The following is a 23,562-nucleotide window of genomic DNA, read 5'->3' on the forward strand; positions in this document are numbered from 1 at the left end:
TTGGTATATAATAGGCAAGTGATGGATGTAGGAAAAGGAATTTTAATGGCTAAAAGAGAACTAATAAAAGAGGAACGATCATATAGGCAACAGTAAAAAAATATGTGATTTAAGTCTCCGACGCCAGAACCACAAATGCACGAATCATTATCAAGTACATGAATTTTAGCCAAGTGTGCTGGAGTGCACACGTGACCAAGTCGCATTCTAGTTAAAATGGTAGTAACTGTTTTGGAAAGATTCATTTTAACAAACCATGGTTTACAAAGGATGGATGGTTGAATGAGCTTGTAATGTTTCCCCTTAGATTGGCTAGTGAACTCCCAATTCTCATCCCAGGCAGATTTGAGATAAGCTTTGGGAAGGGCTGCCGTTAAGTCATGGCAATAATTTGTGTACGGATGTATATCTCCACACTCAACCGCTTCATTGGCCAGCTTATCAGCTTTATCATTTCCTGGAATATTGGTATGACTAGGAATCCACGCAAAATTAATTAAATGACTGTTAAGACTACATTTGTGAAGTAATTTCCTGCATTCTGTAATAATAGGATAATTAGTATTGTTCTTAAATGGAAATTTATGTAATGCCTGCAAAGCACTTTTAGAGTCACAAAATTTACAGTTTTGTTTAATTTCATAAGGAGAGCATACTCTAAAGCCTTAAACAGTCCAAAACATTCTCCTGTAAAGACTGATGATTCTGGAGGGAGTTTTATTTTCTGGACAATATGATATTGTTTATGGTATGCGCCAACGCCAACATGACCCGTTGGAGAGTGCTTAGATGCATCGCAATAGATATGATGCCAATCGCCCCAGTGTTCGTCTACGATCTGATTGAACTTAATGTTAGCATTGTAGTCATCCTTATGTATGTCTAGGTTGAAATGAATTGTCGGAGTAAGAATAAGGGATTCAACAGAAAATATCGGAAGAATCGCCGTGTGGTGACGGCAGAGTAGAATACATTTGTCACCAACCCCTACTCTTCCCGCGGGTGTCGTAAGAGGCGACTTAGGGACTACACAACAAACAGAGAATGGGCAGCAGCGCTCTCTGAAAAACATCAATCTTTTAAACTGCGATCTCCAACCCGCCTGCCAAGCGTGGAGATTATGGCAAATCCCTCCACCATAGTGGAGGAGGCTCATAGTCCAGCAGTGGACTGTAAAGGGCTGTTGATGATGATCGGAAGAAAGGAGGTTCTGTAGACTGGGGCTTGGATTGATATAAATTTACGAAAACTAATAATCACACAAGGAGGAGATTTACGTGACCAATAAGAGGAAGTATCAATTAAATCATTAAGTCTGTTGAGTTTGCTATATTTATGATGGTCAGCAAATTGAAGTACACGGAAAAGATACTTGTCACATAAATATTGGCGGCGTAATTTCACTGGGGGCTCAACACATTCAGCTTGCAAGGCATTAATTGGACTCGATTTCATAGCACCAGCTATAATCCTTAGCGCTTTAGATTGAATCGCATCCAATTTACTTAAACCAACTAAATTACAAGGCTCTAGATAGAAACTGCCATAGTCAAGTACACTTCTTATAATAGCATTGTATAAAAGTCTTAATGACGCTGGGTGAGCACCCCACCAGACTCCAGAAACACATCTTAAAATATTTAAAAGCTTTTCAGATTTTGCAGCAATGCTATAACAAACAATGAGGAAGCAATACTTTTTAACTACCCTAAAACGCATGTCGCTGCTCCTGTTTCCTTCATATTTTCATTATTTTCTTAATTAAAATATATTTCAGAATATTGTTAATTACAATGTGAAAACTTTTTTTAAAATGAAATTAATTTGTTTTAATTTAAAACTGAACGGTGACATTTTTAGGGTTCCGTAGCCAAAATGGCAAAAACGGAACCCTTATAGTTTCGTCATGTCCGTCTGTCCGTCTGTCCGTCTGTCCGTCTGTCCGTCTGTCCGTCTGTCCGTCTGTCCGTCTGTCACAGCCGATTTACTCGGAAACTATAAGTACTACAGTGATGAAATTTGATGGGAATATGTGTTGTATGAACCGCTACAAAATTATGACACTAAATAGTAAAAAAAAGAATTGGGGGTGGGGCCCCCCATACATGTAACTGAGGGATGAAAATTTTTTTTCGATGTACATACCCGTGTGGGGTATCAATGGAAAGGTCTTTTAAAATGATATAAAGTTTTCTAAAAAACATTTTTCTTAAAGTGAACGGTTTTTGAGATATCAGCTCTCAAAGTCGTAAAAAGTATGAACAAGTGATCTGAGTTTTCTCAAAGTGCAAATGCTTTTTTAGTGTTGTTGAAAACTTTGCGAAAAGACGCTTTTGGTGTATAATATTATGTGTGTTCATAAATAAAGTAAAATTATTAAATTGAAAAGTTTTTGTTTATTTGCATTTCCATGTGCAATGTAGAATTTTTCCAAATCCATTGTTTTGAAAATAATACAATACGTACACCATAAAGATAAATACTTTCAAAATAATGGATTTGAAAAAATTCTACATTGTACATCAAAAAAACAATAATTCTTTGAAGGTTATGAGGGCCTATGTGTGCGTGAACTGTGTGTATGTATGCGTGGACTTTATGTATGTATGTGTGCGTGTACTATGTGTGTATGTGAGCGTTACGTACGTAGGTTAAGTACAGCGAATTTAACACCAGGCTGTCAATTAGTAGGCTCAAAAATTTGACAGAGAGGGTTCTCTATTTCCTATGTATTACTTTTCTCTATGATGTTATCAGTTTTTTCGTTTTTCCCACTGCACACACGACACGGTTTAAGACAGAGAAATATTCAATTTTAATGTGTGAAATTTTGTAATTTGAAAACCAAATGAGTTTTGCATTACGTTATTTTATGGAACTAGGTTAAACAAGGCTTAATTCACAATGTTTTTCCTAAAATTTATTCGCTCAACTATTTTCCAAATTTTATCTTTTTTATTTGTCCTAGGATATTTACTTGGAATTTTAAATTTACATTTTAATGATAAAAATAATTATTGTGTTATGACCTATATGTTTGAATATCCTAAATTTGTGGTAAGTTTCTGTTATAAATTTACAACATTATACCTACCAACTGTGTTATTTACCATTTTAATAACCTTTTTGAAATTGTTGTAGCCTATATCTGTGCCAGAAAATGCTTTATATCCTCAATATGGACTATATGCATACAGCGAAGGAAGATTTACAGAAAGAGCTAGGAAAATGTGGTATATTTTTATACATTTTGGTCATTTAAATTCATAATAAGTTACTGTTTTTCTTTAAAATTTACCATAACATTACCATGAAATATAGGGGATAATCTATATCAGAAATTTCTGAGAAAAACTTATTCATAATTTTAGGTTCACTGGAATCCCTGTTTTGTTTATTCCGGGGAACTCCGGCAGCCACATGCAAGCGCGCTCTATTGCTTCAGTCGCGCTGAGAAAGGCACTTCAAAAAGACAAATATGAATATCACTTTGACTATTTCACAGGTACTGAAAACACTACATCACTTTTTATTTAATAGGAATGAGTGCATGCAAAATATCAAATGTTCTAGCTAACATAAGTTAAAGATATTTAATGACTACATAATGATTTCTTTATAATATTTTCTTTCACCAGTAAGCTACAATGAAGAGTTATCAGCACTGTATGGAGGGGTGCTTCAAAGCCAAACTGAGTTTGCTGCATCATGCATCTCTAAAATATTGAGTCTGTACAAAGACAATAACTATACGAAGCATATTCCAACGTCAGTAATACTGATCGGTCATTCAATGGTTTGTAATTTTTAATTTAATATATTTTTAGTAAATAAAAACAGGTGTCCACTGTCCATACTTTTAAAATGTGCACTAAGTTTTGCATTATCATCCAGGGAGGAATTATAGCCAAGCGCTTACTGGCATACCCAAGTACGATCGACACGACTACAATAGCAATAGCTTTGGCTGCACCATTGCAAGCTCCAGTGATAAACACAGATTTGTACATGAATTATTACTACAAAATCATGGAGTATGAATGGGAACTATACGTAAAAAATGATAAGCAAGTAAACGATAAGAAGATGTTAATTAGTTTTGGGAATGGACCAAGAGATACTCTGATGCCTTCAGGTCTGACCAGGTTGAATGAAAGTCACATCAATGCATTGGTAAGTGTACATATTCAATATTGTCATATAAAATAGTAGACTAACCAAGCTGGCCTAGGATGCGCGCCATGATATAATCAACTGTTTTAGATGACCTATTGATAAAATGCCTAGATAAAACGTCATAATAGACTAGGGTAACAGGATGGATGTGTTTCAGATCTAAGTCACATTTTATTAAAATGTACATTTCAGACCACAGCAATACCAGGAGTTTGGGTCTCCCCTGACCATGTTAGTATAGTGTGGTGTAAACAACTGGTGTTGGCTATCAACAGGTTTTTGTTTGCTATAGTTGATCCATTGACGCAACAGTTATCAGGGAACAAGCAGATATGGATGTCAATGAGCAATACCTACTTTCAGGTAATCATTATTAAATTAATTGCTATTGTTTTGTTTACAATATTTTTGACGAGCACTGTTTGTGTGTTTTTTATGTTTTCCGTCATTAGTAATGCAGTTTGCATAAACTATGTTTTTTGCAGGCAAATCGATCAATGATACTCAGCTGGAATATACCTCGTGCAAACCTGCCTATGGTAGCTGATGCGTTTTGGTATGAAGACAGCAGAAGGATCTATCAGATATCACGGCCCGAGATTACGAAGTAAGTCTTTAATACTCATAATGTAGTTTATTGTGTAATATTTAACTTCATCTTTTTTATAGCAGGAATGTGGTGTTTACTAATTTCACCTAGAAATTACCTCTAAAATTCTAAATTTATTATACCTTCAATTATGTACAGGTACCTACTTGTTTTCAACATTAGTCAGATTTAATTTATGGATACATGTACTCCGCCACTATGATCAGACTTGGCATTTTTCCAGAGATTGAGGAAACGAATATTTTAGGATGGCGCGTCACATTTGTAGCGTCAGTTGTAAAATTACGAAATTTTGTAAAACGTTATGAATGACATGTTTCATTTAGCGCTATTATGTCCTTGTCAGGGTACTTATAAATATTCGACTATTACAGAATCTTCGGAAAAATATTAGGTATTTCCACATGCATCTTATTACATAAGGACAAGGCCAATACATAAGCTTACAGTATTTAAGTAGTAAAGCAATATTCTTAATTGTTTCAGAATGACGTACCTGATGATAAGACTAGTAACATTCCCACAGAATCGATTTGTGGCCATAGAAGCTACCAATCTGGATGATCGCGAATGGGTTTTCGGTTGTAACGCTATGTACACCTATGGCACTTACAGATATTGGTAATGTATTTTACTTAACACACTTTATACGATACTTTTTGCCCATTTGGTAAGGTAAAAATTTTAAGAATGATAAATTATTATTGTGTTTATTTAGCAAACAAGCAACATCATTGTCAGAACTCACGCGATGGACGGGGGCAGCCACGAATTTTGGCAGAAGAAAACTAGCCACCATCAATCTGCACCGACTCAAAGATACGTACCCGGACTGGACGCATGTTATAGTCAAAGTCTCACCGACCAGAAAACCGGTAGGTTTATTGATATACTTATTTTATTAACTGCTTGCCTGTCAATAGCTTGAGAATTTATTATTGTTGAGTGAAAAGTGACTGTATTTGACCAGTTGGAAAACTTGTAATCATTATATTTCATAAAAATATTTCTTTCAGGTAGTTTTAAATGTAGACATAAATGACCATGCGTCTCGCGTAATAACTGTGTCCATGCCTTCGGAATTAAGCTTTGAAAAGAAAGTAATAATCCAAGAGACTGAAGCGAACAGTTTGTATTACGAACTAGTTTTGCCTGGCTTTTATGCAGTACACCAAACTTACCTCCTATACGTAGAACCTACAGCGAGCTGCAAGGCAAGTCAGTACCATATCTCAGCGGAATTGCATGTGCCCTGGGCGGAGAATAATGAATACTTCCATTACTTTACGTAAGTTTTGACGATCCGGCTCGAAGGACCATGTATTTGGTGTAACCATATTAACCTGTACACGTTGTCTTTTACTTTTCTAGTCATTTGAAACAATCGCCGATGAAACTCCGTATATTCACAAGTAACCCGAACGCAACACGTGGGGATCCTTCAGAACATGTAAAAATTACTTTACTACTAGATCCTCAGTGCACATACACTATAAGGTAATTATTAGATTAACACGAGTTTGTCGCAGTTGTAAAGTAGTAGTTACTATAATTATTAGATTTCTAGAAGTCCACCCTCCTTTTAGTATTGCTAAATTGTAGGTGTGCTACACAAAACTTTTTCTTTCTATTCTATCTGTGCTCACTAACGTCAGAGAATCACAGTGAGTGTAATCGATGGATAATCCTTGAAGTAATTTTATTTGGAAAAATCGGTTTCATCATATTTTGAGTTTTCAATATGAAAATCAGTGCTTTCAACTCAAGATTAAATTATTTAAATGCTATTTCAGTATATGCAACTCATGGTACAACCGGCTTGCCCAATTGGCCCGTAACTACACCCCAGTATTGCTCCCGTATACAGCCGCCATTATCTTGCTAGCGGCCCGTAGTATGATCCTGCAATTACGAGACAACGGAACGTGTTTGTCTATCCACGGAGCGTTGATGAGCGAAGGCGTCAAACCTCACTATGCATTGGTATTCGCTAGATTGGCCACTACAGTTTTCATGTAAGTTTTTTAAATACATTATGGTCACATCAACACGACAAGGGGCAATTTCGCTCACGTCTAGCAAAGTACGCATTGATGGATTGATGATGGTATTTTTTAAGTTTTCATTAACTGCTATACATTAGTGCCTGTTTAACTGTAGTTAAAGCTCCTTACCGCCTACAGTAAAATCCTAGCTTAGTAATGTCATAATTACGCCAGATTCGAATTCGTAAAAACACAATGTGGAGTAGTCGTAATACCACTTGTATGATACAACCCGATTGAGCTAACTGCACACCCCACTGAACGTTCCCACCAGTGCCGTAACTAGGGCGGTGCCAGCGGTGCCCAGGCACAGGGCGCAGACCCTGGAGGGGCGCAGAAATGACCAGACCAAGCATTTTTCAAGGGCGCAGTTTTGAAAGCTCGCACCGGGCGCATAAAAGGCTAGTTACGGCACTGGTTCCCACGTTCGCCCCGTCCGTACGAGCGTCGATGTGACGTCACGGCAACCAGGTGCGCAGCTAACTTGACCGGATTGTAGTACCTACTTGAAGTTTACGCTCTAGATCCAATGTTCGTCACCGTTTTAAAACTAATTTGTAAGATAAATGTTTGTAAGTTAATTTATGATACCAAAACGTAAATTCCAGGTCAGTGCCCGCACTATCGTATCTCCTCGAGAGCGCAAACTGGGACAACTTGGAGATACAATATTTCACGCGATCTCTGGTGGTGTTACCAGCATATATGACCGCGCTTGGGATCGTGCAGATAGTCGCCGCCGCTGCAGTGGCTGTTATGGTGTTCTCCTCGCAACTGGCACATAGACTGCTTTTCAGGTATGTTTCTATGGTTATTGAGAATTTCATTCTATAGTAATCGTGAGCTTGCGCTTCTTCCATCTGGGAAAGGTGAAAGTAACCTGTCGCCTGTGTGATTTTACGCCTCGTCGTCGTCGTTTCAGCCAAATGACGTCCACTGCTGGACAAAGGCCTCCCCTATGGTTTTCCACAATGAACGGTCCTGCGCTGCCCGCATCCAGGCTCTTCCCGCGACCTTTACCAGATCGTCGGTCCACCTAGTAGGAGGCCTGCCCACGCTTCGTCTTCCAGCTGGATTTTACGCCTACCTACATATAAATAAACCAGTATCAGTTTTAATGAAGACTTTCTGTGACCAGCCAAAATTAACACAGGTTAATCCACGAGCAGAAATTAATTGACCATAATAGAATGGAAGGACACAAGCAAGGTTTTTAGCGCAAATAGTTATCGAAAGGGGATATTTTCCTGCTTCTAGTAAAACGTTTTATCAGAATCAAACCACGATATATCTGTAAAAAGCGATTGACGAAGAGAAACTTCTGTAAATGCAGAGATTTGAGCTTTAACTGTGCAGACTCCACTTTTGCGTGTCAAATTCTACGTGATTTAATGTTAAACATTGATAATTTCAGAATAATTTGGCGCGGAGGGCCCGACTTGGCCGAGCGACTGGCGAGCAGTCTGCAAAAGGTGCCGTTTATCGTGACCATCTCACTCGGCTGTGCTATCCCGCTTTCTTGCGGCGCCGCTGCCATAGTTGCTGGAGCGGCGTATTACGCATTTATGGTACGAATTAGACTTTAACTTTATCATGACAGAGTTGATTTTTTCTTCTGATTAAATTCGTTGCCGGTCCAATGACAGTTTAACTGTCCTTCGGGACAAACTTGACCTTCACTGGTTGGATTTTTATTGGCGGTCTAGCTGTAGATGCTGGCTACACAGGAGTTGCAGTGGTGGGTACGAGAGGTGGGAATAGTCCTGTATAACAAAGTTAAGTTTCAAATGATATGATATCAAAGTAGTTTTACAAATGGTCTCAATATGTAATCAATATTAACTATGGTACTCATGATATAAATCTACCGTGACACACTTTATTATGATAGTGTTATCTGATTGGCCATTTTGTTACAGATTTCTAAAATGTATGAAGAATACCTCGAAGATTACGTATATAAACTCATGGCGAAATTAGCTTCTAAAATGTGTTATATGTTTAAGTCAAAAGCTTCTAATAGCGAGTCGGAAACCAGTCTTGTTCCAGTAAGCTCTTCAAGCAAGGAGTCTGTTTCCGAAGAACCTAAAAGTATAGAAGATAAAAAAGATACTCAAATAACTAATGAGGACAATAAAATAGAAAAGGTCAAAGAAGAAGCTGAAAAGAAATCAAAAACACATAAAAAAGTTACAAAATTTGTAAAAAGGAAACAGAAATGTAGTATTCCTGAATGTACTTGTGAGTTAATGAGTAAAGAAGATGAATTGAACTATTTGAATTTCCATGTGATGATGTTCTTCTTATGGATCTGTGTAGCAATGGTTAATGTGCCAACTTTGCTTACTTGGGCAAGAAACTTCAAGTAAGTTTAAAAGATATGAAACATACTAGAGATAAAGCAAGTCTTCTTATCTAACATACTAATTATTGTACTTTATTTTAGGTTCAGCATGGTATTAAGGCCCGATACGTCCAAATACACAGGTTTTGCGATAGTCATATGTTCAGGTATTCTATGGCAAATGGATCTTCCCCGAAGAAAATTGTAAGCTTCATTTTATAGATTTTTAACATTTTTAAAGTTGACTGCAATATATATGTTACGGCTAAAGATAGGTGCGAACATAAACTTAAGATTAGCCGGCTAAACTTAAGTTTATCTTCGACGCGGTGTTAATGTTAGTTTCTTCTATCTTTAGCCGGCTAAACTTAAGTGTAACCGTAGGCCCTTGGCTAAAAATGTAGAAGGAAATTGAAAAGGAAACAATGTAATAATGTTTACTATTTTGACACGAAAACTTTATTAAAAAAACCGGCCAAGTGCGAGTCGGGCTCGCGCACAAAGGGTTCCGTAGCAGCAAATATAATAAACTTATTATGTCAATTTATACACCTGGTGAATGGAGCCTAAACTCTCCCGATATTTTGCCTTGTACTTTTATGTATGAATATTAATTTTATATATGTATTTATAAATATTCCGAGCTAAAGAGGTGGCAAAAGCAATGGCAAACAAACCACAATCAATAGTATTCGGTTGTCGCTGAACACTTGGAAACTGAATACATGACTCCGATAGATACGGAAACAAGGCTTTTACATATATTTTTTGCGATTTTCCTAGAACACCAACAAGACTATCGTACACACGCAGTATTCCATTAATGTAATAAATACAACTCCAGTGCCCCACTAATCCCACGTCACCGTCATAAATTACTTGAAGGTGCGTCTCATTTTTAGGTACAGGTTCAATCAGTTCAGGGTGTTGAAATAATTCTAGCTCACGCGGTCTAAATGATGTGCACCGAAGTAACTTTTCATGAAATGCGCGAACCACATCATCTTCGATATAGTTATTATAATTCAGAATGTAGGAAAACGTATTATCTAAAGTATCGCCATTCAAAGCTTCGTTAACAACGAAACTGAAAATGGCTCTAGATTTGTAATTTTGATAAAGACAAGTTAGATTTCAAATAAAAACAAAAGATTTCGAAGTAAAATAAGCATTTTAGTTAAAATTAAAATTGTCTCTACCTGTAGCGGAGAATAATGTTGTGGCAGGCCTTTGTTCAAACGATCATAGCAAATGTTGTGATAGGGATAGAGACATGCGATTTTTGGTTTTACAAAGATAATACGATAGAGAGTAATACAAAGTAATAAAAACCACCTGTTATAGGGGCATTTTTTTGGAGAAATTTATCAAATAACCAAAAAAACACGAATTTAAAAGCAGATTTTTTTCAAAAAGTATCATTTTTTATTATTTGTTGGCATTTATTGTGTATTTTATGTATCTTTTTAGTATCGCCTGTTATTTAGCATTATTACTGTTTTTATTTTATCAGGATATACCGCTTAGTTTAAAAGTTATTACGTTTTCTTTACAATAAGTAAATGGAAAAAAAATGTATAATTTTTTTTTTTAAATCTCAAAAAATTTTTGACCTCTTTTTCTATCTATATATATGTTACGGCTAAAGATAGGTGCGAACATAAACTTAAGATTAGCCGGCTAAACTTAAGTTTATCTTCGACGCGGTTTTAATGTTAGTTTCTTCTATCTTTAGCCGGCTAAACTTAAGTGTAACCGTAGGCCCTTGGCTAAAAATGTAGAAGGAAATTGAAAAGGAAACAATGTAATAATGTTTACTATTTTGACACGAAAACTATTAAAAAATAATCACTTTCATTACACGTAGGCACTTGAAATTTGGAAGGGACGTAGCTAAGGTACCGTAGAGGTGCACTAAGAAAGGAATTCCCGAAACTCCCATGGGAACGGAAATTAGCGGGAAAATCCTTTTGTATGAAAATTCTAAACCGCTTAAGTTAGCTTGAAATTTGGTATGCAGGTACCTTAGTAAACTTAAAGCTTAGTTACAACAGGATATTGCAAAATTCCCACGGGAACGGGAGTTAGCGGGAAAAAACATTTGTATGAAATAATCTAAACCGCATAAGATAGATGAAGGGGGTAAAACGGGATCCACGCGTACGAAGTCGCGGGCGGCCCCTAGTCGAAAACATTTTTAGCCGTTTCGTTTTGGCTGATGTGCACATTAGCCGGCTAAAGATGGAATATCACGACGCAAACTAACATGTTATCGAACTTTAGCTGCTTCTCGAAAATAAACTTAAGTTTAGCCGGCTAATCTTAAGTTTATGTTCACAACTATCTTTAGCCGTAACATATATAAAAGAAAGTCGTGTTAGTTACTCCACTTATAACTCAAAAACGGCTGAANAAAAATAATCACTTTCATTACACGTAGGCACTTGAAATTTGGAAGGGACGTAGCTTTAGGTACCGTAGAGGTGCACTAAGAAAGGAATTCCCGAAACTCCCATGGGAACGGGAATTAGCGGGAAAATCCTTTTGTATGAAAAATCTAAACCGCTTAAGTTAGCTTGAAATTTGGCATGCAGGTACCTTAGTAAACTTAAAGCTTAGTTACAACAGGATATTGCAAAATTCCCACGGGAACGGGAGTTAGCGGGAAAAAAACATTTGTATGAAAAAATCTAAACCGCATAAGATAGATGAAGGGGGTAAAACGGGATCCACGCGTACGAAGTCGCGGGCGGCCCCTAGTCGAAAACATTTTTAGCCGTTTCGTTTTGGCTAATGTGCACATTAGCCGGCTAAAGATGGAATATCATGACGCAAACTAACATGTTATCGAACTTTAGCTGCTTCTCGAAAATAAACTTAAGTTTAGCCGGCTAATCTTAAGTTTATGTTCACAACTATCTTTAGCCGTAACATATATAACTAAAATTTTATTTTCTTCCAGGCGGTATTATGACAATGTTGCTGCATTATTATTTACGATGGCAGTATTAATATTATCACTAGGACCTTTGTCATTAATAATTATCAATTATGGTGTTACTTTAATGATCGCTATAATTACACTACAACAATGGTTTGATGAAGAAGTTGGTGCTGAAATTCGGACATGTCTCAGTGAACATTCAGAAGAAAAGGAAAAGGATGATCACGAAAGTAAAACTGAAAATATTTCTGATGACAAGGAAGAAACCAAAGATAAGGGAGATACCAAAGACAATAAAGATGATTGTGAAAATGAAACAAAACAACCAGAAACACCCAGTGAGGATTGTAACGTATGTGATGAAAGTCGAATTTACACAATGTTTAAGGGTTTCAGAGACAAATTTACAGAAGTGTCAGAGGGAACTTAACACATATTTATTTTCATACTCATATGATTGAGATTTTTTTATCTTCCCCGTGGTTTTGGTGGCAGGTAGGTTCATCTTTTTACCAAAAATTTAATTATTGTATTTTGAGATTCTAATTCAGTATTCATCACCAACTTTAATTAAAGTAATAAGTACCTAGGCTTTGAAACTCACTATTTTATCTATTTTAGACACAACTGTTTTTACGTTATATTGCCATATTATACAGAAGTGTGAATGTAAACTATTAAACGTAATCTTGCCTGTACTGAAATACATATCAAATGACCGTTGGATTGAATATTGTTGTTTATGTTATAAAAATGTTATGATACCATAAATAATAAAGTCAATTTCGTACATTGCTTGTGATTCTACTGCATAGTCCTACCTGATAGAACTGTGGCAAAAAATAGTCTATGGATAAATTGTTTTAATTATGTAGCATAACAGTAGCAGGAAGGCGCTGCCAACCAGTTATTAGAGAAGTCATTGGGGAGGCCTATGGGTAATTTTACCTCTGAAAAACTAAATTACCCATGATACTACTAGTAGGACTAAGCAGTAGGACCACAGGCAATGCATGGTCAATGTAATCATTGACATAACAACTGTTATGGAACATAGGAAAGGGTGTGTAAGAAAAGTAGTGGAAGGATCATACTCTTCACTACAAAAAGGAATGGACTAACTTGTTGTCATTAAGGTATTATTTAAAATTGTATATAAACGAGATGTTGGTTAAGTTATTAATTAGAATATCCGCAACATTTGGACTGTTGTTATAGTTTTTTTGTTGATTTCTAACCTCGTCAGAGTAAATATATTCTTTGTTTCTAACACAATAATTTGTAAAAGTAGGTAGGTAGTATATAATTTTTTTAAATGCAATAAAAATCTTTGATCTTAATAACTATTTTATTTCAGATACAAGCATACCATATTACAATAATCTAAATGCAGTTTCTAGATCACTTTTTTCCTTTTTTGCCAGTTGGTTTCTCATCATTATTCTTAGGGTTCTGCCAGTTTAGTGGGTTTCTTCTATACATGGGCCAAGGCGGGACAGTCAAAACAGCAGCCAATATAAATCCTGCTCCCAAAATGTAGACCGATTGCGAAAATTGCTGAACGATGTATCCCCAAACGAAACCTACGATACTGAACAGTGTAATTATAGCCTTATATAACTTTTCGGCTTTGGCTTGACCAACGTAGTCAATATGAGTTGGTATTGAAGTGAAAAAATCCATATTTGCAGTATTTCAGTAATGTTTCGCTGAATTTGTGCACAATTCGATTTTTAAGTTTTTTGACAGTGATACAACGTCAACAAGACACGTCAGTGAAAAAGTAATGCTGAGTTGTCTGTGGAGTGGTCTATGAAAAAATGCTACGGCTATATTGTCGATTTTTATCACTATTGAATTTAACCCTTAATCATGCCAAATTTCATTAAAGTGGGAAATCATTTCCCATTGTTCAGGGCCCCGATTTTTAGAAAACAATTTCTTTGGTTATTCGGGAAACGAAGAATAGCTTCATAAAATTTTGATAACAGCGCGGCGTCGGCATCATGCTTCTTTTGTATTTTTTACCCAAGCGCGGCAACACAACGATCGGCCAAGTGGGAATTATTTTCCCCTTATTTGATTTTAACATAACTTTTCAGTATTTATATCTTTAGTTATTTAATTGCAACCTAAACAAATTAGTATTATTTAGTTAAATTTAGTTGATCTTAATTTATGAAAGGTTAATAGGATTTAATTAATTTTTATTGTATTATTTTGCCCTATTTTTCAAAGCTTTTTTTTTCAATTTGTGGCAAAGCAACACCGCCTCACTATTTTATTTTCCGTCAGTCGATTGTCAACATTCAGTACGATCAGACTCATTAGGTTAATTTTAGTTACAAAGATATTAGTTTTATTTTCCAAAAAAGTACAATATACAAAATTTTATCAACAAAATGACAACTTTCAAGCAAGTTCCTCTCACATGTGGTGGCCATACTAGACCAGTCGTTCATTTGGATTTTAGTGACGTTACAAAAGACGGATATTACTCGATTTCAGCCTGCAAAGGTGAGTTTTGATGTCAATTTCATACTTAGGGTGCCCTTTTGCCTTGGCCTAGATATAAGTGGAAGACCTGCAAGTGTGTTTGGGTGTATTCGTTCGAGTTTCGTGTGACAGATGTTGGGCATCGTGAAGTGAGGCCTTCACTTTTTTATTTGTGTAGAATGGTCCATTCTGCCGGCTACGTGCACTCTATGCATGTTGTGACCTTCTCTTTCCGGACATGCAGGAAGTACCTTGAGTATCCGCTCGTAAGTTTCCTCGCGGCGGCTGCTTGCCTTGGTAAACTTATCGTGCTTTTTGTTCACGTTGTCTCAACATGATAGTCGAGTTGCGTACTTTTGTGTGTGTACAGAATTATACTAGGCTCGAAACATAGTTCCTGTATTGTATGTTGACATTTCACCTATTCTGGGTCACCTTGTACCCGCTCAAGGTTTTGTGTACTTGGTATTCTTGATACTAATTGTTTACAACTCTTGAATCATGTGTGACAGTGTTGGTATTAAATTTTTTATCATTGTTTTTCATGAGGAAAATGTGTACACTACTTGGTGTTGATACCTGTTTTATTGTTTTTATTCTTTCCTTGATCTTGGAGTCTAATTAAATCTAATAAGATTAGCATTTGAATTATTTCTAGTGTATATCTTGATAGATACTATAGTTTTGGATTAGACAATTTTGTATTGCGACCAATAACTTTCTTTGTATACCCACTTTTGTAATATTATCAAAAAATAACGATGAATGATTTTAAAAATGCATAATGGTAGCCAATCATTGTTTCATTCATGTTAAATCTTATGCATATGAATGAGTTCTGTTTTTGTCTTGCCTAGCCATATTAAGAACATTTAATCAATGATTACTTGAATACAATTTGCTTTCATGTTCATTCATAGATGGCAAGCCTATGTTGCGGCAAGGTGAAACAGGCGATTGGATCGGGACATTTGAGGGGCATAAGGGGGCTGTGTGGGGAGTAGCATTAACACAGAATGCTAACTTAGCCGCCAGCGGTGCTGCTGATTTTTCAGGTTTGTATAACATTCATTTGCACCTCATACTATATTTGGTTGTAAAAATAGCACTAGTGTTTATTTTGATGAGTGTTATAAATAAGTAATGATGAATATTCCATTTTACTGCTTCTCTAAATTATCATTTTACTCAAAACTCAAGTTATAGTAGTAACTTAAATGTCTATTTTATTTTAAGTTTGACTGGGAATGAATGATCCTATTTTTTCATAGTATACATAGAAGGGATCAATATTATGGGTATTTAATGCATTAGAGATGTTAATAAAAATCGTTATTATTTACAGCCAAGCTTTGGGATGCGCAATACGGTGAAGTGCTTCACACATTTGATCACGAGCACATAGTGAAGAGCGTCAACTTCAATTCCGATGACACCCTGCTGCTCACAGCTAGCAACGAAAAACTCATACGAGTTTTTGATCTCAATAAACCCGAAGCTGGAGGTATGTTACCTTTTGTTTTATTATGTTTGTGATAAATCTGAGTAATTTTCAATGTCAACACTTGTAAATTTTTTTTTGTTGACTGACTACTCACAATATGATATTAGACAGAAAAAATATAATATTTTGGGAATAAAGATATGAAAATGTGAGATAGCTACTTATGCTACAACACTTTACTTCTTTGATCATATTTCAATTACAATTTTTACATGAATTTTTTGAATATAAAATGATTGTGTTTTGAATTTGATGTTCTTTTTATTACATAAATAAGCATTGGGAAATGTATTATAGTACTTCTGTAAACATCTTTCAAATCAAGCTTGTTGTGTATGTTGTTCATCCTTTGTTCTAGCATTTCATAAGCAACATAGGAAATGTTGAATGTAAATAACGATGGTTACTTCATCTGACACATAGTTTTCCTGTTACAACAGCAATTCAGACTTGCTTGCTTTGGCTACTTCATCTTTTCTACTGGGAAATATACTTCTTTGCATGACTGGGTGAAGTAGTGCAGTTCCATTTGTCATAAAGAATAGGGTTACCATGATACAAGATAAAACATCTAAATGTTACGGTGCAAAATCTGACATTAACTAATTAAGCCACCATCAATTGCGGTTCTGCACTCACAGGAAGTCTAGTTTGAACGATTAATTTGTCAAATTAATATAGTAAACTAAATTCAGTTTCTAAAATATTCGAAGTTATGTTTGGTTCAATAACTTTCAGTTCTTTTTTATAAAAATTAAAGTAATGTTTAGATCTAAACTTTTGTTTTTCACCTGGTAACCCTAACCTCATGTTCCTTGCAGCCCTGGAGAAAATACCCGCGCACACAAACAGCATCAGGCATGCGGTGTTTCTCCACAACTCTCGCATCGTTAGCGTGAGCGACGACCTAACTATGCGCGTTTGGGACCGCACTAGTGGGCAGGTGCGCACTCTATACATTTTACCAGTAAACTAGTCCATTTTAATCATATAGTTACTAGTTGACAACTAGCTAGTTGAAAACTAGTTGCAGTTGAACATCACATATTGCTTATACTATCACATGTGTCGTTTTAAAACTTTACCAATAAACTAGTCAATTTTAATGAACTAGTTACTAGTTGACAACTAGTAGCATTTGTACATCATATATCGCCCGTACTATCACTTGTATTGTTTGCTTGTATCTTTCTGAATTGGGATATGTGTTTATTTTATTGGATTGGGTTGTATTATTTAGGTATAAAGTTAACAAATAACCGTCTTTGTTTCAGGAGGTGCATAAAATTGAATTTCCAACCATTCCAAATAGCTTAGAACTGTCCAGAGATGGGACAATTTTAACCGTAGCTCATGGTAAGTGTAAACATAAATTAATTGGTTATTTACAATTATCTCGTTGTTTTCCTTCTGAGACCCTTGACATTTCAGATTGAGAAGTTTCGCATTTTTATTCAGGGCAGGGTTGACCTTTTACTTTAATGTTTGGAGTCAAAAGCTGTAATTATTTTATGTCAACAAAGAAAACCGTTTTTTTTACAAATTGAGCAACAAACTTGTAATTCTACAAATATATTTCCAGCATATTCAATAATAGAATAACTCATAATCACTTTTATGATAGGCATTACTGACTGTTTATAATGATAACAATAACATTGTAAAACATTACATATTCCAAACATGGATATGCTATTTTTAGTTAATAATAACACTGTTTGTTCTTTGTTATAATAGTAGCTCATTTCTTTGTTTATGACGGTGCCATTTCGCTTCCTACCTTTCTCAATTCAGTGCGGCCATGACAAGTTCTCTAGTTTTAATTAATTTAATTTAAATGCTGTTTTTTTTTTCAGGTACAAATGTGTCATTCTACTCAACGGACACGATGCGCAAAATACGCGACTGCCAGGTCCCTACCAAGTGTTTCTCGGCGTCGCTCGCGCCCAACAGGGCGACTTTTGTCTGCGGGGGCGAAGATCTGAAAGTGTATAAGTTTGACTATAACACTGGCGCTGAATTAGGTGAGTGATTAATGTTATTATTAAAAACTTTAACAACATTTAGCTAATAAATGCTTTGTCACTGTCCATGACGAATGACAATTTCATTATGATGAAAAGAGAAAAAACATTTAAAAATTATTTTATGGGTAAATATCCGATCAATACCAACTAAATATTGGGTCCAGGCTGGACCGTCCAGCAGAATCAGAGTGACTGACGTAGCCCGCAGAATCGCTAAAATCAAGTGGCACTTAGCTCGAAGAGCTGATGGCCGCTGGGGCAGGAAAGTTCTTGAGTGGCGACCACTAAACTCTGATTTTTAATTCGACGGAATTTTGACATTTCAGAAGTGTTGTCAACATTGAAACATTCCCATTATGAATGGAGAGCATTTTCACAAATTAAAAAATAATCCTTTCTTGAATTTAAGGTTTCACTTGAAAAACTAAGGCTTAAAAATGTACTGATCATTTCAAAATGGTTATTTGAATTTTTATTATCATTATTTTTGAAGTTACAAAAAAAATTGGGAAATTATTTTTCTATTACTGGACTCCCTGGCCAATAATCCATGGGTTACAAACCTTTTTTATGAAAATCCTTTTGTTAATAAAATCTTAGGTTCATAAAATAACCAATTTAACAAGATGCCAATTTTATAATCCAAGTTGATTATGACGACGATAATGATGATTGATGATCAATACATATTTTCGTAAATGATAATATGTTGTTTTACTGTGTTAAAAACACGTTTTTTTCTATTTAAACTCTAAAATGTACATAATAATTAGTGTAGGTACATTGAATTGACACAACAAACAAATAGTTCATTCTTGTAAGTTGTACTTGATGAAATTTCATTTCATATTATTTATTAATAATTCAAAGCAAAAAAGGCTTGTTACATCTGAATTGTCAAAAAATGTCAGCTGTCAGAATTCCGTCGAATTAAAAATCGGACTATAGGTGGACCGACGATCTGGTGAAGGTCGCGGGAGGTGCCTGGATGCGAGCGGCGCAGGACCGGTCTTTGTGGAAATCCTTGGGGGAGGCCTTTGTCCAGCAGTGGACGTCTTTCGGCTGAAACGAACGAACGAACGAAATATCGGGTCAGCGCAAAAATTACGTCACGGGGAATAACAGCGCAATGAGTTCTTATTTCATTAACGATAAAAGATATTAAATACAATAAAAGAAGTGCGTTTTTATTTAGAGCCGTAATTTTTGCGCTGACCCGATATCTAGTTGGTATTGTTGATCGAAGGGGTAAAGTTTTGACTATTTTATTAATGTCTACATTAATAAAATAGTCAAAACTTTACCCCTCAGTCAGTAGAACTTTTACTGCATAATTAGTTTAGCCTAAGGGTTAAAAGGATTAATAACACGCACTAAGAACCTATTAATAAGCTATTTCCTCTTTCATAATTATTGCCATTTTGTAAGCCCTTTAAGGTTGAGGAAACAGATGTCAATAACCGGTTTTTGTTACAACACAAATCCGTACTAGCAAGAAGGTTATTACTTGTCAACCTACCTGTGTGCAAGTTCATATTTTGTGCATAAATTACTCCTGTTATTAACCTTAGTAACTTTACAAGCTTTTATTTAACTTGCAATATCTGTATAATAAGTTTGAGTCAAATCCTTCTAGCTGAATTAGAGCCACATTCTGACAACGATTAAGGTGACTGTAATTCGAATGACAAAGTATGTTAGGCACAATAAATCCTTGCATTTTTCGCCTAAAATTTTCAATAACATTTAATCATGGTGCGCATCCTAATCCTCTGAGGGCGTAGTGTGAGTTTACGCCAAACGCATTCGATGTCGATTGCGTAAAAAGTGTCATTAAATGTATGACGGATTGTACAGCGCCCCTAGCGGAAACTTTCAAGAACTAAAATCTTCATTTTTTTTAACGCGCTCTCTAGTGATGACGTTTGATGTAAACTCACACTAAGCCCTTTTTTTTTAGACTATCCCGCGGATTTATTACCGCGGTGATTCTGCCAATGTCAAGTGTTTAAGGAGACACATACACTAAGCCCTCTGATCTGGTGATAGGGGATGAAATAATGAAATCCCTGTCAAGTTTGACAAAGTCTGATTTGAAAAAGATCTGTTTTAAAAAATGATTTATTTTAATACTTGCAGAGTCAAACAAAGGCCACTTCGGGCCAGTCCACTGCGTGCGATGGTCGCCCGACGGAGAGCTGTATGCCACGGGTTCCGAAGACGGGACCGTGCGCCTCTGGCAGGGGACTCCCGGTCGTGTGTACGGGCTATGGCGGCGGAGCAACGAGCACCAACCCATGGCCAACGGGTTCAAGGAGGTCGCCGCCAACTGACACGCGTCCCACTCGCGACAGGTCAGTGTCCCATTTACATCTTGTGGCGTATGAAAATGTAGTCCCTTATGTACGGGCGCACTATGGGTCTATTTCATGGACAACTGGTTTATGGAGGTCGCCGCCAACTGACAAGCGTCCCACTCGCGACAGGTCAGTGGGACACTGACCTGTCGCAGTCAACAAGTCACAGTCAACAGCTATGTTATGAAGACGGGACCGTGCGTCTCTGCCAGGGCGCCTCTGGCTGGGTGTATATTCTCTGGCGGCGGAGCAACGAGCACCGACCCATGGCCAACGGGTTCAAGGAGGTCGCCGCCAACTGACATGCGTCCCACTCGCGACAGGTCAATGTCCCATTTACATCCTGTGGCGTATGAAAATGTAGTCGCTTATGTACGGGCGCACTATGGGTCTATTTCATGGACAACTGGTTTATGGAGGTCGCCGCCAACTGACACGCGTCCCACTCGCGACAGGTCAGTGTCCCATCGACAGCTATGTTATGAAGACGGGACCGTGCGTCTCTGGCAGGGGACTGTAGGCATATGAAAATGTAGTCCCTTATGTACGGGCGCACTATGGGTCTATTTCATGGCCAACTGGTTTATGGAGGTCGCCGCCAACTGACACGCGTCCCACTCGCGACAGGTCAGTGTCCCATCAACAGCTATGTTATGTTATGAAGACGGGACCGTGCGTCTCTGCCAGGGCGCCTCTGGCTGGGTGCATATTCTCTGGCGGCGGAGCAACGAGCACCAACCCATGGCCAACGGGTTCAAGGAGGTCGCCGCCAACTGACACGCGTCCCACTCGCGACAGGTCAGTGTCCCATCAACAGCTATGTTATGTTATGAAGACGGGACCGTGCGTCTCTGCCAGGGCGCCTCTGGCTGGGTGTATATTCTCGGGCGGCGGAGCAACGAGCACCAACCCATCGCCAACGGTTCAAGGAGGTCGCCGCCAACTGACACGCGTCCCACTCGCGACAGGTCAGTGTCCCATCGACAGCTATGTTATGAAGACGGGACCGTGCGTCTCTGGCAGGGGACTGTAGGCGTATGAAAATGTAGTCCCTTATGTACGGGCGCACTATGGGTCTATTTCATGGCCAACGGGTTCAAGGAGGTCGCCGCCAACTGACACGCGTCCCACTCGCGACAGGTCAGTGTCCCATCAACAGCTATGTTATGAAGACGGGACCGTGCGACTCTGGCAGGGGACTTCTGGCCGCGTGTACGGGCTATGGCAGCGGAGCAACGAGCACCAACCCATGGCCAACGGGTTCAAGGAGGTCGCCGCCAACTGACACGCGTCCCACTCGCGACAGGTCAGTGTCCCATCGACAGCTATGTTATGAAGACGGGACCGTGCGTCTCTGCCAGGGCACCTCTGGCTGGGTGTATATTCTCTGGCGGCGGAGCAACGAGCACCAACCCATGGCCAACGGGTTCAAGGAGGTCGCCGCCAACTGACACGCGTCCCACTCGCGACAGGTCAGTGTCCCATTTACATACTGCAGTGTACGTGTACGGGTTGATACGGATGCATGGGTTCAGCTCATGGCCAACGGGTTCAAGAAGGTCGCCGCCAAGGCCAACTGACCCGCATCCCACTCGCGACAGGTTAGTGTTATACTAGGCGCAGACCATCGATTTTTAGTAGGCCGATAGTTGTGCCCGATTTTAAATTGTATGAAGAATCGGCCAAATCAAATCGGTGTAATGTGCGCACTTCTATACATGCCCATACTGATCAACTGCCCGACTAAACTATCGGCCGACGAAAAATCGATGGTCTGTGCCTAGGCTTACACTTGAATAAATGTACGGGGCGTAGTCCAACTAATCCGCGCCTCAATCGTGAGAGGTCATTGTCCTATTGACATATTACAGCGTACGGGCTTTAACTATTCGCAAGTAGATTATGGATGTCGCCGTCAAATGACCCGTGTCCCATTCGCGACAGATCTCAATCCCATGTATGTGAGCTCGCAAGGGGTCCAGGTTATGGCCTACGGGTTTAAGGAAGGTGTCGCTTTCTAACCCGCGTCCTTATCGCAATAAGTCCTTTAAAAAAAAATTCCAAATTTCACCTATTGATGTATTGTTCTAGGACACTGATCAGAGCGGGTGCAAGCCAAATTGATCCGTTGCGATTAACGTCTGCGGCCGTCGACACTGGACATCACATTGTGTATTTGGACTTATGAGGGGGTAGCCTGAAAAATCAAGACTTAAGTATTCAAAAACGTCAACTGTGTTTGTGTTATTTTTTTTGCAACACTAGTTTTTTATACTCAAAAACAATGTATTTATTGTAAAAAAGGAACTTAATAGACTTGATATGCAACAAATAAAGTGATTTGTAAATATTGAAGTAATATTTTCTATTTATTAATAATCATCAGTACAACACAGCATTTTTTGTATTATTTTTTTAATCACAGAACACTTCCAGGTGAACACATACATAGCATTTCTTTGATATTAATTTATTCAACAGAAAAAAAAATAACCGTCATAGAAATAAAACAGGCAATTAAATAGAAAATATTTTATTAAATTTTGTCACTAGGTGAGATTTGTATTTATTATCTAGAAAAATAAAACTAGACCTAAGTAATTATGCCAATATTTTACAAATAATAATTTACAAAATCTTAATCCTAGATATTATAATAACTAGGCAGTGAAAACAAACTACAGAAGACATGAGTGGTTCACGAAATCATGAGTGACATTGGAGTTATTTGTACGACGTAATGGTAACATTGAGTAGGTATAAACTGGTAACACTGGTATTATGGTAAAAAATATACTGGGTATTGTTACATGCATATCGTCTTCTAATCAATTAAAGCTAAAGATGGCCATAAATGCTTATAAAAATTGTTACACAAATAAATTCAGAGTATATTTAAATTCTTATATTACACAACCTCTATTACTCTTATAAAAAGCCTAAGTAACAGTAAGTTTTAATTTAATGATTTGTTCGTTTTGAACAACACACTAAGTAAAACATTGCACCAAATACTTTTACGCTAGTACACAACGATGAGTTTCTTAAATCTATGACTT

The 23,562-nt window shown here is 37.4% G+C and overlaps 4 protein-coding genes across 7 annotated transcripts; 3 read left to right on the plus strand and 1 right to left on the minus strand.

Annotated features, from left to right (window-relative positions):
* Positions 1 to 2,753: 2,753 nt before the first annotated feature.
* PGAP1 (GPI inositol-deacylase) lies at positions 2,754 to 13,270 on the plus strand. 2 transcript variants are annotated; one of them, XM_028315710.1, is made up of 17 exons: positions 2,754 to 3,057; positions 3,142 to 3,233; positions 3,372 to 3,505; positions 3,639 to 3,796; positions 3,895 to 4,173; positions 4,369 to 4,539; positions 4,662 to 4,783; positions 5,273 to 5,407; positions 5,505 to 5,661; positions 5,803 to 6,074; positions 6,158 to 6,283; positions 6,580 to 6,801; positions 7,440 to 7,628; positions 8,246 to 8,399; positions 8,751 to 9,196; positions 9,278 to 9,379; positions 12,138 to 13,270. In XM_028315710.1, exons 1-17 carry the CDS (start codon positions 2,905 to 2,907, stop codon positions 12,547 to 12,549), a joined length of 3,324 nt encoding a protein of 1,107 aa, XP_028171511.1. In that variant the 5' UTR covers positions 2,754 to 2,904; the 3' UTR covers positions 12,550 to 13,270. The 2 variants fall into 2 exon arrangements, with proteins under 2 accessions (XP_028171511.1, XP_028171512.1); XM_028315711.1 differs by having other exon boundaries at positions 3,142 to 3,230.
* Positions 13,271 to 13,461: 191 nt separating this feature from the next.
* Spase12 (Signal peptidase complex subunit Spase12) lies at positions 13,462 to 13,891 on the minus strand. The gene has a single exon (XM_028315712.1). The coding sequence runs from the start codon at positions 13,800 to 13,802 to the stop codon at positions 13,521 to 13,523; it is 282 nt and encodes a 93-aa protein (XP_028171513.1). The 5' UTR covers positions 13,803 to 13,891; the 3' UTR covers positions 13,462 to 13,520.
* Positions 13,892 to 14,394: 503 nt separating this feature from the next.
* Positions 14,395 to 22,858, plus strand: wmd (serine-threonine kinase receptor-associated protein wmd). Of its 3 annotated transcripts, none has more exons than XM_028315716.1 (8): positions 14,395 to 14,636; positions 15,536 to 15,670; positions 15,961 to 16,119; positions 16,941 to 17,062; positions 17,394 to 17,475; positions 17,976 to 18,143; positions 20,286 to 20,500; positions 22,595 to 22,858. In XM_028315716.1, the coding sequence occupies exons 1-7, from the start codon at positions 14,522 to 14,524 to the stop codon at positions 20,477 to 20,479; spliced, it is 975 nt and encodes a 324-aa protein (XP_028171517.1). In that variant the 5' UTR covers positions 14,395 to 14,521; the 3' UTR covers positions 20,480 to 20,500; positions 22,595 to 22,858. The 3 variants fall into 3 exon arrangements, with proteins under 3 accessions (XP_028171517.1, XP_028171519.1, XP_028171518.1); XM_028315718.1 differs by lacking the exon at positions 22,595 to 22,858 and adding an exon at positions 21,256 to 21,295 and having other exon boundaries at positions 20,286 to 20,454; XM_028315717.1 differs by lacking the exon at positions 22,595 to 22,858 and adding an exon at positions 20,781 to 20,820 and having other exon boundaries at positions 20,286 to 20,454.
* On the plus strand, positions 21,316 to 22,127 carry LOC114360873 (uncharacterized). Its single transcript, XM_028315720.1, has 2 exons — positions 21,316 to 21,809; positions 21,976 to 22,127. Exons 1-2 carry the CDS (start codon positions 21,559 to 21,561, stop codon positions 22,118 to 22,120), a joined length of 396 nt encoding a protein of 131 aa, XP_028171521.1. The 5' UTR covers positions 21,316 to 21,558; the 3' UTR covers positions 22,121 to 22,127.
* Positions 22,859 to 23,562: the final 704 nt, after the last annotated feature.

Source organism: Ostrinia furnacalis, unplaced genomic scaffold (assembly GCF_004193835.3).
Source record: "Ostrinia furnacalis isolate ACB-3 unplaced genomic scaffold, ASM419383v2 OfSCF5206, whole genome shotgun sequence".
Classification (NCBI taxonomy): domain Eukaryota; kingdom Metazoa; phylum Arthropoda; class Insecta; order Lepidoptera; family Crambidae; genus Ostrinia; species Ostrinia furnacalis.

Excerpts from the sequence above, each read along its gene's own strand:
- Spase12 (XM_028315712.1), bottom strand. The coding sequence starts at position 13,802 with ATGGATTTTTTCACTTCAATACCAACTCATATTGACTACGTTGGTCAA.
- wmd (XM_028315716.1), top strand. The coding sequence starts at position 14,522 with ATGACAACTTTCAAGCAAGTTCCTCTCACATGTGGTGGCCATACTAGA. Across the intron at positions 14,637-15,535 it reads CTCGATTTCAGCCTGCAAAG|ATGGCAAGCCTATGTTGCGG; the intron begins GTGAGTTTTGAT and ends GTTCATTCATAG. Across the intron at positions 16,120-16,940 it reads CAATAAACCCGAAGCTGGAG|CCCTGGAGAAAATACCCGCG; the intron begins GTATGTTACCTT and ends TGTTCCTTGCAG.
- LOC114360873 (XM_028315720.1), top strand. The coding sequence starts at position 21,559 with ATGTACGGGCGCACTATGGGTCTATTTCATGGCCAACGGGTTCAAGGA. Across the intron at positions 21,810-21,975 it reads ACGCGTCCCACTCGCGACAG|GTCAGTGTCCCATTTACATA; the intron begins GTCAGTGTCCCA and ends CACTCGCGACAG.
- PGAP1 (XM_028315710.1), top strand. The coding sequence starts at position 2,905 with ATGTTTTTCCTAAAATTTATTCGCTCAACTATTTTCCAAATTTTATCT. Across the intron at positions 3,234-3,371 it reads GAAAGAGCTAGGAAAATGTG|GTTCACTGGAATCCCTGTTT; the intron begins GTATATTTTTAT and ends TCATAATTTTAG. Across the intron at positions 4,540-4,661 it reads TGAGCAATACCTACTTTCAG|GCAAATCGATCAATGATACT; the intron begins GTAATCATTATT and ends TGTTTTTTGCAG.